At 41.4% G+C, this 14,114-nt stretch overlaps 1 protein-coding gene across 1 annotated transcript in view; it reads right to left on the minus strand.

Moving 5' to 3' along the window:
• GALNTL6 (polypeptide N-acetylgalactosaminyltransferase like 6) overlaps positions 1-14,114 on the minus strand; it is a 438,269-nt gene that overhangs the window by 65,303 nt on the left and 358,852 nt on the right. Inside the window, exon 6 of the mRNA XM_087437426.1 lies at positions 295-516. Within this exon, the coding sequence (XP_087293552.1) occupies positions 295-516 (222 nt within the window). The remainder of the gene's footprint in view (positions 1-294; positions 517-14,114) is intronic.

Below are 14,114 nucleotides of genomic sequence, written 5' to 3' on the forward strand. Positions count from 1 at the left end.
TTCATTCTCTACAAGCTCTTATGGTAATTTCACTAATCTCAAATAAAAATATTTTCCAAGTGTATTTAAAAAATCCATATGGGGAATCAACAGTGGCCAACAATTCTGAGTTGGCCTCTCAAGACTGAGGGCTGGATGCTCATCCCCAAGCAATTTCTAAAAAGAGGTTGGACATTGATTTATCTGCGATGACATTCTAAAAGGAGTGGAAGGTTTTAGCAGCCCCTCCCACCATCTGAGGCTGTGCGAGTGGACGCACTAAGGTAAGAGCAGGTTCACGCAGCGTCTCCTCACCTCCCCCCAGGCAGCAGGTGGGGGCTCCACTGGAGGGTAGTATTTAGGTACGTCCCAGGCCACGGCGGCCATGAACCATTTGAAGTCCTTGCACTTGAGCTGTTTGCGCAGCTCCTTCTGGGCGGAGATGTCCCCCGTGGAGAGGTGCCTGTACTCGGGGCGCCGCTGGTAAATGTACTCTGCAAATTCGTCCATCCAAGTCTCAGCCACCCGCTTCAGGTTCTGTGTGGCAGAAAAGAACGTCATTATTGGCCTTTGCACTCAAAGGGTGATTTTAATTGCACTAGAAATTGAAAAAAGAAAAGTAAAAGAAGTTAGACAACCTCAGCCAGCTCTGGTTGGTGGCTTATTAACAGTGTTTTTTCATAACTGCAAGGGATGTGATACGATTAGCTCAAGGCCCTGCACATGTTTCTGCTTCTGGCAAGGGGCTCAATTGCCAATTAGATAATTAATTTACAGAGCCAGTAAAAATTCAGCTTACAATTATATCAGCTTTCTCATCCCTCTTGTTATTTCATGATGATAAATTTTTTATTTTTCACATAGAATTAAAGGAGTTGAAACGAGATAATGAAGTTTCTCTTAGGCATCAAACTGCTTTTAAACCATTTCAAGGAACAGTTAGGGATCCTGGAAAGAATGAGGACAAACAGGCTGTTATTCTTTTCTCCCGATTATAGAGACAACCCAGCGTTACTAAATTCAAGACCTTCTGATGATACTTGCTAGGAGCAACATGGACGCTAAGCAGAATTTAGTAATTTACTGCACGTTGAGGTAGGGCTAAGGGAAGCACCAAGGACTCGGTCTTCTCTGCAGACGTTTCTATGGGGTAGAGGAAGCGGAAGGTGGGGGGTAGGGGAAATAAGTACACTCCTTTGGGGCAGGAGAGTGTGTGGGTTCAGGGTAGGAAGCTCAGCCCTTTCATCAGTTTTGCGACCGAGCATGCAACTTATCCACTCTGGGCCTCAGATTCTTCACCCGAAGAAGATTCCTCACTTGAAGAAGGTACATACAGTAACATGTACCTACATCATGGGAGTGGTTGTAGGATTCAGTAGGGTAACACCTGTAAGGTGCTTAGAATAGTACCTGGCACACAATAGGTACTATGAATATTGGAGCTGCTATTATCAGTAGAAACAGCAGCATTGGAAATCGGAGAGCCTGAGAGTTGGGCTTGGCCACAGTTGGACTGAATTCTTCCTGTGGTCTTTGAGAAGGGCTTTAGCTGAGATGAGATGTTCTCTGATGTCCCTTCAAGCTCTATGATGCTAAGTGGTAGAGATAGCAATTGCATTGTCTAGAAGATATCAGTTCTGATGCCCCCAGCTTGTAGCATAGTTTCATAGGCTAATGTCCTATAGTCTCTGGTCCTTGTTGTTTTGTGTTCAAATTCCTTAGTTTAAGCGCTTAGTTGGTGTAAGCATTGACCCTTTCCAGTTTCTCATTTGCATTTAGAAGACAAAACAGGCAGAAAGGCTGGGGACTTTAATATGATCTAGATGTAAGTGACTAAAGCAAAACCTAGTGATATTTAGGAAAATCACTTTATCTTAAAAATTGCTACTAAATCCTAATTTAGGTCTGGAATCGTGCCCAGAGGTCTGCTGGATTTGGAGACAAAGTCTCCAAATATCTTATTCCTGGTGGGATTGCACCCTTTTCTTGTTCTGTCCCGTCACCTCCACCTCCAGCATCCCCAATGGGCCTCTCCCCTGTCTGACATTTTCCCCCTTGCCATGGACTCCTTGGTTAGTTTTCGCTGATGGTGGGCACAAAATAGGGCTCAGTTAATACTGCAAGATGTAGAAAAGAGTGTCACAAAGACTCCTCTGATTTCTTGGTTGCCTCTGTGTTCCTTCCTTTCTAAGATTCCTGGCATCGAGAGTGTAAGAACTGTTCTCTGAGAGATTGCTGTGCACCATCATTGTGCTGCCTGACACCCCATCGGCATTGCCTTGCCCATACACTTTCCACTCCTCTGGCTCCAGTTTACTCTGACAGATGATCAGAGTTATCATTGCTTTGTAATATTCTAGCCCTTGCCACAGATTCTGAACTGCCTGATTTCTTTGGGCAGAGAAAACGAAACAGATGATGTGTTGAAGCTCCTGCTCTGTGAGGCACATGTTCTACATATGTACGTAATATCTAAGTGTGAGTCTTTGGTATCATGTCACCATTTATATTTCATTCTAACAAACGTTCTGGATGAAATGTGTTCTATTTTCATTTGTCCTTAGACAGACAATTTTTATGATTAGCAAAAACGATTCAAAGATATAATGGAAAAAATTAGTCGATAATATTGAAACTGTATTTATATTCAAATTAGATTTTAGGTAGTTCCAACTTTTATCCTAAACTCCAACTAATATAAATTGAAAATATTTAATTTTCACTGACTTTATGCTTCTATGATGAACAAAAATGAATAAAGGCAGGGGAATAGCAAAAAGCAGAGGGGAAGAGATAAATTATCCAGAAATAATGAGAAAGTGACTTTATTAAGTGGACAAATGCCTTAAAAATTCTGATAGCTTGCAAGGAAGATTTGTTACTAAGAAGTATATTTTGACTTGGGTAAATAAGCACCTTTAGACTGTAAATGGCATGAAGTTGAATAGAGATCTGTTTTTTCAATTAAAAAGCCCAGGACCTCAAATGATTCCAGGCACGTGTGTGTGTTCATCTGGGCATGCTAATTGTTGAGTTAATAAAAGACCATATTGTAAAATGAATGTGAACAAATTCATAGTGTGTGCATGTATCTATTGATAAAGGCATTGAAGTAGGAACAATTTTTTAAAAGCTGTCATTGTGGAGGAGTTTGGAAGGTGGCAGTGTAGGAGGATCCTGAACTCACCTCTTCCCAGGGACACAACAAAACTACAGCTATCTGTGGAACAATTTCCTCTGAGAGAGATCTGGAAATTGGATAAAAAGACAGAGAAACAGCTCCGCTAAGGAAAAAAAAACCACACCCTAGCCAGTGCTTCATGGCTGGGAGTGATCTCAAAGGTATGGAGCTTTTCCTGAAGGAAAGGGGTTTTGAGCCCCACATTAGGCATCCCAGCCTTTAGATCAGCACGAGAAAGATGAGATTCCATAATACCTGGCTTTGCTGGCTTTGAAAACCACCAGAGAATATGCCCAGGAAAACTATAGATCTTCAGAGAAAGAAAAACCTGCTCTTAAGGCGCCTATCTACAGTATCAAGTAACCCAGAAATCAGCATAAAAACACAAGAGAGAAAAGTACATAGTCCATTGGTAAAGGAGACTCACTTACTAAGCTTGGAAGGCATCCTGGAGAAGCAGGAGTCAGCTGGTCCCACCCCTCAGGGACTGAGACAGTGGAGGAAGCCATTATTGTGTCCTAGTTCAGTCGTGCTGACACAGAGGCTGGCAGGCACCATTGGAATCCTCCCTCTAGCCTGATAGTGTAGGGGTCTGTCCCATATGCTAGAGCACTTGAGGCAATTGAGTGCAGCCAGGCAGCAGGTAGCCTACCCCAGGGACCAGCATTGCCCACCAGCAAGCCTGCAGTGGCTGTGTGGGCCTGCAGCAGACTTGTGCTGCCAGCCATTGTAACACACACAGGGGATCTGCCCTGCTTTCCAATGTCTGAAACAGTTGTGTGCTGCTGCGCCTGGGGCCTTTAACAAAGTGCCCAGCTGACTTCTGAGAGAGCTAAGAGTGGTGTCTTCAGAGGTAACTGCCCTTGATTTGCCTTAAAAAAATCCAGTGACCATCCCTAGGTTGGTGGAGGATAAGAATAAGCACAGCAAAAAATGGAAGAGACTCTTGGGGTCCTGGAATAAACGTGAGAAAATACTGGGAGTCAATTCTATGTGATCCAGATTGATGCCAATATGCACTATTGGGCTTGGAATTTGGCCTCACAACCAGCCAGCCTGAGGGCCAGCCTAGCTTACCCATGTGCCTGCAGCAATAGCAACCCTGCCACAACAGAAGGGCGCATGCAGCTCAACAGGGGACACCCATGAAGCATTTGGCATGGATGATGAGAGAGGAGCAAGCTGCTGGGCCCCATAAGCAATATCTTACGTAAGGCCTCATTTCCAAGTTTGGAGACATAACCAATCTACCTAATATGTAGAAATAAACACAGAGAAGTAGGCAAAATGAGGACACAAAGGGATATGTTCCAAATAAAGGAAAAGGACAAATCCACAGAAAAAAACTAAATGAAACAGAGATAAACAATCTACCAGATAAAGAGTACAAACTAATAGTCATAAGGATGCTACTGATCTTGGGAGAAGAATAGATGAACACAGTAGGAATTTCAAAAAAGAATTGGAAAATATAAAAAAGAACCAATCAGAACTGAAGAAAACAGTAATGGAAATGAAAAATTCACTAGAGGTAATCAACAGCAGAGTAGATGACACAGAAGAATGAATTAGTGATCTGGGTGAAGAAGTAGAGGAAATCACTCAAGCTGACCAGAAAAAAGAAAAAAATTTCATCAATGGATGGATCATCCAGACATAAGATCAAAAAGAACATATTGGCCTTAAATGACACATTAGACCATATGCACTTAGTAGATATATACAGAACATTTCATCCAAAAATCATAGAATACACATTCTTTTCAAATGCACATAGAACATTCTCCAGGATAGATCACATATTAAGCCACACAACAAGTCCCAATAAATTTAAGAAGATTGAAATAATACCAAGCATCTTTTCTGACCACAATGGTATGAAACTGGAAATCAACTACAAGAAGAAAAGTGGAAAAGTCACAAATATGTGGAGATTAAACAAAATGCTACTGAAGAATTATTGGGTCAATGAAGAAATCAAAGGAGAAACCAAAAACACCTAGAGACAAATGAAAATGACAACACAACATACCAACTCTTATGGGATGCAGCTAAAGTGGTACTAAGACGGAAATTTATAGAAATAAAAGCCTACCTCAAAAAACAAGAAAAATCTCAAATAAAGAAGCTAACAGTACATCTAAAGGAACTAGAAAAAGAAGAAGAAACAGCCCAAAATCAGTAGAAGGAGGAAAATATTAAAAATCAGCGTGGAAATAAATGAAATGGAGACTAAAAAGACAATAGAAAATATTAATATAACTAAGAACAGGTTCTTTGAAAAGATAAACAAAATTGACAAACCTTTAGCTAGGCTCACCGAGAAAGAAAGAGACAAGGCTCAAATAAAATCAGAAATGAAAGATAGGAAATTACAAGAGACACTAGAGAAATATGAAGGATTATAAGAGAATACTACAAAAAGCTGTATTGCCAACAAATTGTATAATCTAGAAGAAATGGACAAATTCTTAGAATCATGCAACCATCCAAAACTGAACCAAGAAGAAATAGAGAACATGAATAGTTCAATCACTAGTAAGGAGATCAAAACAGTAATCAAACCTCCCTAAAAACAAAAGTCCGGGACCAGATGGCTTCCCTGGTGAATTCTACCAAACATCCAAAGAAGATTTAATACCTATCCTTCTCAAACTCTTCCAAAATATTGAAGAGGAGGGGATGCTTCCTAACTCATTCTATGAGGCCAACATTACCCTGATACCAAAACCAGACAAGGACAACACACAAAAAAGAAAATTACAGACCAATATCACTGGGGAACATAGATGCAAAAATCCTCAACAAAATATTAGCAAATCAGATACAACAATACATTAAAAAGATCACACACCATGATCAACTGGGATTTATTCCAGTGATGCAAGGATGATTAAACATTCACAAATCAATCAATGTGATACACCGTGTTAACAAAGTGAAGAATAAAAATCACATGATCATCTGACACAGGAAAGCATTTGACAAGATACAGCATTCATTTATGATAAAAACTCTGAATAAAATGGATATAGAAGGGGGGCTGGCCCAGTGGTATAGCAATTAAATGCGTGTGCTCCACTTCGGCAGCCCGAGACTCTGCAGGTTTGGATCCTGGGCATGCACAGATGCACCACTTGTCAAGCCGTGCTGTGGCGGCGTCCCACATAACGTAGAGGAAGATGGGCATAGATGTTAGCCCAGGGCCAATCTTCCTCAGCAAAAAGAGGAGGATTAGCATCAGATGTTAGCTCAGGGCTGATCTTCCTCACCAAAAAAAAAAAAAAAATGGATATAGAAGGAAAGTACCTCAACATAATAAAGGCCATTTATGACAAACCCACAGCCAATATCATACCCAATGGTGAAAAATTGAAAGCTATTCTTCTGAGAACAGGAAAAAGACAATGATGCCCACACTCACCACTCTTATTCAACATAGTATTGGAAGTTTTAGAGAGAGCAATTAGGCAAGAAAAAGAAATAAAAGGCATCCAAATTGGAGAGGAAGAAGTAAAACTGTCACTATTTGTGGATTACATGATTCTATACATAGAAAACCCTGAAGAATCTACCAAAAACTATTGGAAATAATTAACAAATATGGTAAAGATGCAGGGTACAAACTCAACATACAAAAATCAGTTGCATTTCTATACACTAACAATGAAATAGCAGAAAGAGAAATCAAGAATACAATCACATTTAGAATCACAACAAAATGAAGAAAATACCTAGGAATAAATTTAACCAAGGAGGTTAGACCTGTACCCTGGAAACTGTAAGACATTATTGAAAGAAATAGAAGAAGACATAAAGAAGTGAAAAGATATTACGTGCTCATGGATTGGAAGAATTAATAGAGTTACAATGTGCATATTACCTAAAGCAATCTACAGATTCAATGCAATCCCAATTAGAATCCCAATGACATTCTTCACAGAAATAGAGCAAAGAATCCTAAAATTTATAGGGAACAACAAAAGACCTCCAAATAGTGAAAGCAATCCTGAGAAAAAAACAACAAAGCTGGAGGAATTACAGTCCCTGAATTCAAAATATACTACAAAGCTATAGTAATCAAAACAGCATGATACAGGCAGAAAAACAGACACACAGATAAATGGAACAGAATTGAGATCCCAGAAATAAACCCACACATCTGTTGACAGCTAATTTTAACAAAGGAGCCAAGAACATACAATGGAGAAAGGAAAGTCTCTTCAACAAATAGTGTTGGAAAACTGGACAGCCACATGCAAAAGAATGAAAGTAGACCATTATCTTACACCCTACACAAAAATTAACTCAAAATGGATTCAAGACTTGAATGTAAGACCTGAAACCATAAAACTCCTGGAAGAAAACCTAGGCAGTACGCTCTTTGACCTTGGTCTTAGCAGTATCTTTTTGAATACCATGTCTCCTCAGGCAAGGGAAACAAAAGAAAAAACAAACAGATAGGACTACCTCAAATTAAAAAGCTTCTGCATGGCAAAGGAAACCATCAACAAAACAAAAAGATAACCTACCCATTGGGAGAAGATACTTGCAAATCATATATCCAATAAGGGGTTAATATCCAAAATATGTAAACAACTCATACAACTTAACAACAAAAAAATGAACAACCCAATCAAAAAATGGGCAGAGGATCTGAGCAGACATTTTTCCGAAGAAGATATACAGATGGCTGACAGGCACATGAAAAGATGTTCAACATCACTAATTATTAGGGAAATGCAAATCAAAACTACAGTGAGATATCACCTCATGCCCATCAGAATGGCTATTCTTAAAATGACAAGAATAACAAATGTTAGAGAAGATGTGGAGAAAGGGAATGCTTGTACACTGCTGGTGGGAATGTAAATTGGTGCAGCCACTATGGAAAACAGTATGGAGATTCTTCAAAAAATTAAAAATAGAAATATCATATGATCCTGCAATACCACTTCTGGCTATTTATCCAAAGAACACAAAAACACTAATTCAAAAGGATATATGCACCCCTGTGTTCCCTGCATCATTATTCACAATTGCCAAGACTTGGAAATAACCTAAGTGCTCATCAACAGATGAATGGATAAAGAAGATGTGGTATATATATACAATAGAATACTACTCAGGGGCCGGCTCCGTGGCTTAGCGGTTAAGCGCGCGCGCTCTGATGCTGGCGGCCCGGGTTCGGATCCCGGGCGCGCCCCGAGGCACCACTTCTCCGTCCAACCGAGGCCGAGTCCCATGTACAGCAACTGGAAGGATGTGAACCTATGACATACAACTATCTACTGGGGCTTTGGGGGGAAAAAAATGAATAAATAAAAAAAAAAAAAAAAAAAAAAGAATACTACTCAGCCCTATAAAAAGACAAATCTTGCCATTTGCAACAACACGGATGGATCTTGAGGACATTATGCTAAGTGAAATAATTCAGATAGAAAAAGCCAAGTACCATATGATTTCACTTGTATGTGGAAGATAAAAACAACAACAACAAAGAAACACATAGATACAGAGAATAGACGGGTGGTTACCAGAGGGGAAGGAGAGAGGAGGGAGAGTGAAATGTGTAAAAGGGCACATGTGTATGATGATGGATGGCAATTGGACTTTGGGTGGTCAACACGATGTACTCTTCACAGAAATTGAAACATAATGATGTAGACCTGAAATTTATATAATGTTATAAACTAATGTTACCTCAATAAAAGTAAATGCTGTTGCTAAAGTGTAGATATTTGTTGCTTTGGGTTTTTGAAATAGAAATAGGAATTATTGTGAAAACTCAAAGAGGAATTGACTAGTTTAGATGCATTTTTAATTGGAAATGGCTCGAGGGTCATGATAAATGTTAGCCAGAATAAGCAACATCAATCAGTAAAAGGGGCAGGAGATAGAACATTGGTAAATTGTCAACAACGTTAGGGAAGCTCTAATATAGTTAACCAGAGGACTACCCAGGTAGCTTTTGCATTATCATGTCCTTTTCAAATTGAAATACACTTGGTTGCAGGTTAGGTTTGCTGATTTCCCAAACACTTCAAAGAAAGCCGCAGGATCATGGACATAGTCCAGGGATAATGTCAAATCATTGATTCCTTTTTTACAGCTTTTCAGGAGATGGGAAAAAAAGAAACAGCAGGATAATTGCAAAAACTGTAATAGCTAGTTTCCCTCCAGCAATATGTGTTACATAAACATTTAAACATAAATACAACATCTTGACCATTCTCTAATGTTCCTAATAACTCATTAGACATCCTCAATTATGGAAGCTCTGTTCTCTGAATGGAATTTCTTATCAGGAGGAAACTTTCTAAAGTGTCAATTATTATAGTCAAGGGGTATTTCTTACTCCGAAAGAGTCCAGATGACTGGCCAAATAATATCATTCTGAAGTCATTATTTTGGAACTAACAATACACATTGTTAATTTGCCACTGTAATCATGAATCATACTTAGTTTTGGGGAAAACACTGGAACCAAAGGTGAGAAATATTACAAGGAGTTGCAAGAAGAGTTTCATTGGTCTTTTTTAGATTGTAGAATAAATCCACCCACTCCAGAAAATAGAATAATCATATATACCTTTGAGCTCATTGGGGTATTTATACAGAAACACATATACACATTCCAATACATGGAGGTAATGGGATAGGAGCAAAGCAATATTTCTCACTAAAACATTCATGGCTGTGTAGACAAATACAGAATTATGAAACTGAGACCATCTCAATAGCATCTCTTGACAGAGAGGATAACAAAGAGAAAAATAAATCAATCTGAGTTGGTCCATCTCTCCCTAAGATTGAAAGAACATTGGTGAAGGTGCTACGATGTCTAAAAAATAGTTATTGAGAGGAAAGAAGGAATAAAGGATGGACACTGGGAGAGCCGTACATGCACTTGTTTACTCCCCAACTATCAGAAGTTAGATCTATGAAGGTTGTCTTATATAAGCAGAGCCAAGTATTAGCTGGGATTCCTGCTTTTTTGAGATTTAAATAAAATTGCTTCCACCTCAAGTTGCATATTCTTGTCTTCCTCAAGATTTGTGCATATTTCCAGGGTTTGTGTTTGCACATTCATCCTTCACTTCAATTTCCTGTTCAGGAATCTTTCCGTCCTACTGGCGTCTTGCCCCGGGCTTGCTCACTACTCTTGGTCCTGCAGAGAGGTGAGTGGGATGCAGAAGTGCTTTTCCTCACCTCTCAAACACCTCTCAGGTAGATCATAGACTTTGACTGAAGATTTTAGGGCAGTGACAGAGACTAGAATACAAGAGCATAGCTGATGGTGTAAGATGGAATATTTGAACACTTGGGTTCTTTCAAATCCTTTGGCTGCTATAGGGAATTTTGCCTTGGTCAAAATTTCCTTCCTCTGTCTTTTTGCCTCCTGCTATGGTGTTGTCCTCAAAATTCCCCTCATGTCTCCTCTGTAGGGCTATACCGGAATAGCATAATTTCTTCTCCCTTTTCATGCAGAGCAATTCAGCTTTCTCATTGTCCCTGCTTCTCTTGGCCAAACTCTGAGGCCTACCTTTCCAGAATCAAAACGTCCTTTCCAGGTGTTTTGCTAGACAAAGATAATTCTCCTAAAAGAAATTAAACAGTGGCTCTTGAATTACACTCCACCCAACTTTTTGTTGCATAAGTGTTGCCCACTGTTTGAGACATTGCACAATAGGTCCCTAAAAGTCCTCTTTAATTTTATTCTCCTATACGAAAACTTTGCTTATGAGAACTGCTCTAGTCATGGCTGTATAAACAACCTGTAAAATAAATCTAAAAGCATCAGAGCAAATATTTCTGTTTGTTTTCTACAATGTCCCAATTTCTGAAGGGATGAAACTATGGTTAGTAATGTATTTTATCCCAAAATTTTTATTGACTATTTTAAGGCACTTCTTTATTCTTAACCACATGGTTATCATATGGAAAATCTCTGAACACTGAGTTCAAATTCTTCTCCAAGCTTAGTTTTAAATCCATCAACTGAACCTATTTTAAGCTCTTGTTCTCAGGCATCAAGGCTTATGAGTATTTATCTTCCTCTCTCCCCAATTGCCATCCAGTAGTTCTCATATGAGGTAAGCAAATCTGTATCATTCTCTCCCATGATCCACCAGTCCTTTCTCTGAATCTTTATGTCCTTCACCATTCATCCATTCACTTGTTCATTCATGCAGTAACATTTATGGAGCAGCTACTGTGCACTGAGCACTATTTTAGGTACTTGGGAGGGGAAGATGAATTAAAACACAGTACCCGCCCTCCAGCGGCTTAGAATCCATTGAATAGATCAATAAATGCAGAAGCACTACTTGTACAGAATTGCAGATTACACAGAAATACAGATGTTTTAAGACGGTACAAATATAACTGTCTCAGTGCCTGGCAAACAAATTCTGTGATAGACAAAGAAATGTGCAGCCCAGATCCCCCTTCGAGGAAGGACTTGCTGCTCTAGCTGCTAGAAAGGCTGTAAGTGGATCTCCCTCAGCTGTCCTTCCCTCCGGGATTGCCTTGACATCCTTGCTCAAGTTATGCCCTTCCCAGAGTGGCCCACGTCCAATGATTGATTAAGAGCATGACCCTTCATGCCCAACACCATGCTCCCTGTGTGGTCAGCTGTCCTTCAGGCATGCATGCTGCCCAGTTCTCTCTCTGCTCAATCCTGCTTCCTTCGCCTCCCTTCCACAGGGGTTGATTCCAAGGACACTTCCAAAAAAACATGCTGCCAGAATCTGCTTCCTGGAGGACCCAACTGGCAACATTTCTTGAATGAATTTTTAAAATGAACTATGGCCCTAGCTTTCTTGCATTAGAATATGACCCTCAAGGGGGGGTGAGTCAAGATGGCGGCATAAGCAGACTCGGAACTCACCTCCTCCCGTGGCCACAGCCAATTTACAACTACTCGTGGAAAGATTACCCCTGGGACAGAAGTGAAAACTGGATAGGAGGAACTCCTGCAACAATGGACAATCCTAACTGAGGTGGAAGAGGCAGAGACTCCCTTCTGGAGAGAAAAACGCCAGCTTCACGGCCGCCGGGAGCAGCTCACGGGTATGCAGCCTCCCTGGAGGCGCGGGGCCCTGAGTCGGGGAGCGCCCCCGATGTGGGCATTTTGTGGACCCAGCACAATCGAGACCAGCGGCATAATATCTGACTGTGCCTGCTACTAAAACATTGGGGAGTACCCCCAGAAAACCCAGTTCGCAAAGAAACTAAAACTGGCTCTTAAAGGGCCTGCGTGCAAACTCACCCGTTTCAGAAAGCACCCTAAAATCACCAGAAAGAAAGGTGCACAGTGCTTTCGTGACAAAAGACTCACCTAATAGGCCCTGAGTGCATCTTGGTGAGGGGTGAGACCTCTCCAGGGACTGGGACATTGGTGGCAGCCATTGTTGTGGTCTGGTGTGGGCCTGCTGACACAAACGCCATTGGAGTTCTCCCTGAGGCCTGCTAGCCCAGGGTCTGCCCCACCCGCTAGAGCACCGATTTAATCCAGATCAGCCAGGGCAGGCAGCCCACCCTAGAGAGTGGCCCCACCCAACAACAAGCCCTCAGGCAACTTGTGGGCCTGCATAGATTGGTGACTGGATTCTCTGCAGCCTGGCAACGGAGCCGACTTGAGTGGGGCAGGGTGTGCACAAGGAGCGGGTGGAGAGTGTGGGGCTGTGGTGGAGTGTGTGGGGCTCGTGCCGTGGAGAGACCGGGTCCGCTTGGGGAGGTTGGGGCGCTCACACGGGGCAGGACTGTGTTGACTGTGTGTGTGGACCTGTGGGCAGCAGGGCTTGTCAGCTGCAGAAGACTTGTGCTTCTCAAAGACCCACATAGGGGGTTTGCCCCACCTTCCAAAGCCTGAAACAATTGGGTGCTCCTGTGCCTGAGGCCAGCCCCACCCAGCTGCAATCCTCAGAGAGCTGACAAGAGACCTAAAGGCTAGAGGCTTACAGCTATTATAAGGCCCTGAGCCTAAAAACCTGCCACGCTGGGGGCCTACTCACTTAAAAGAAATACTGAAACACAAATGTGGTATTAGAACTTGCAGCCAACTGTGCTAGGGCTCCCCACACCTGATAAAGAGACTGAAGGGCTCACAACAACTACAAGCAGCTGAGCATTACAACAGCTGGCCAGGAGCATAACAGCCTCCCTGGGCGCCTACAGGGAGAGCAAACAGGCCACAACAGAAGGACACACATAGCCCACATAGGGGTCACCCCTGGAACATTGAGAACTGAGGGAAGCACACTGGAAGCCTCCTAAGGCATCACTTACATAAGGTCACCTATCCAAGAGCAGGAGACATAGCTGACCTACCTAATATGTAGACACAAGCACAGGGAAAGAGGCAAAATGAGGAGGCAAAAGAATACATTCCAAGTAAGGGAACAGGACAAAACCCCAGAAAAGGAACTAAGTGAAACAGAAATGAGCAACCTACCTGACAGAGAGTTCAAACTAAGAGTGTTAAGGATGCTCACTGATCTGGGGAGAAGAATAGATGAACTCAGTGAGAATGTCAACAAAGAAATGGAAGATATAAAAAAGAACCAATCAGAAATGACGAATACAATACTGGAAATGAAAAATTCATTAGAGGGACTCAAAAGCAGAGTAGAGGATACAGAAGAACGGATCTGTGAGCTGGACGAAAGACTAGAAGAAATTACCCAAGGTGAACAGGTAAAAGAGAAAAGAATTAAAAAGAGTGAGGACAGTCGAAGGGACCTCTGGGACAACATCAAGCACACTAACATCCGTGTTATAGGTGTCCTGGAAGGAGAAGAGCGAGACAAGGGGGCAGAGAATCTATTTCAAGAAATAATGGATGAAAACTTCCCTAACCTAAGGAAGGAAACAGACATCCAGGTACAGGAAGCACAGAGAGCCCCAAACAAGATAAACCCAAAGAGGCCACACCAAGACACATCATAAT

The sequence above is a fragment of the Ceratotherium simum genome, chromosome 12 (genome assembly GCF_057802395.1).
Source record: "Ceratotherium simum simum isolate JZ-2026a chromosome 12, ASM5780239v1, whole genome shotgun sequence".
Classification (NCBI taxonomy): Eukaryota; Metazoa; Chordata; class Mammalia; order Perissodactyla; family Rhinocerotidae; genus Ceratotherium; species Ceratotherium simum.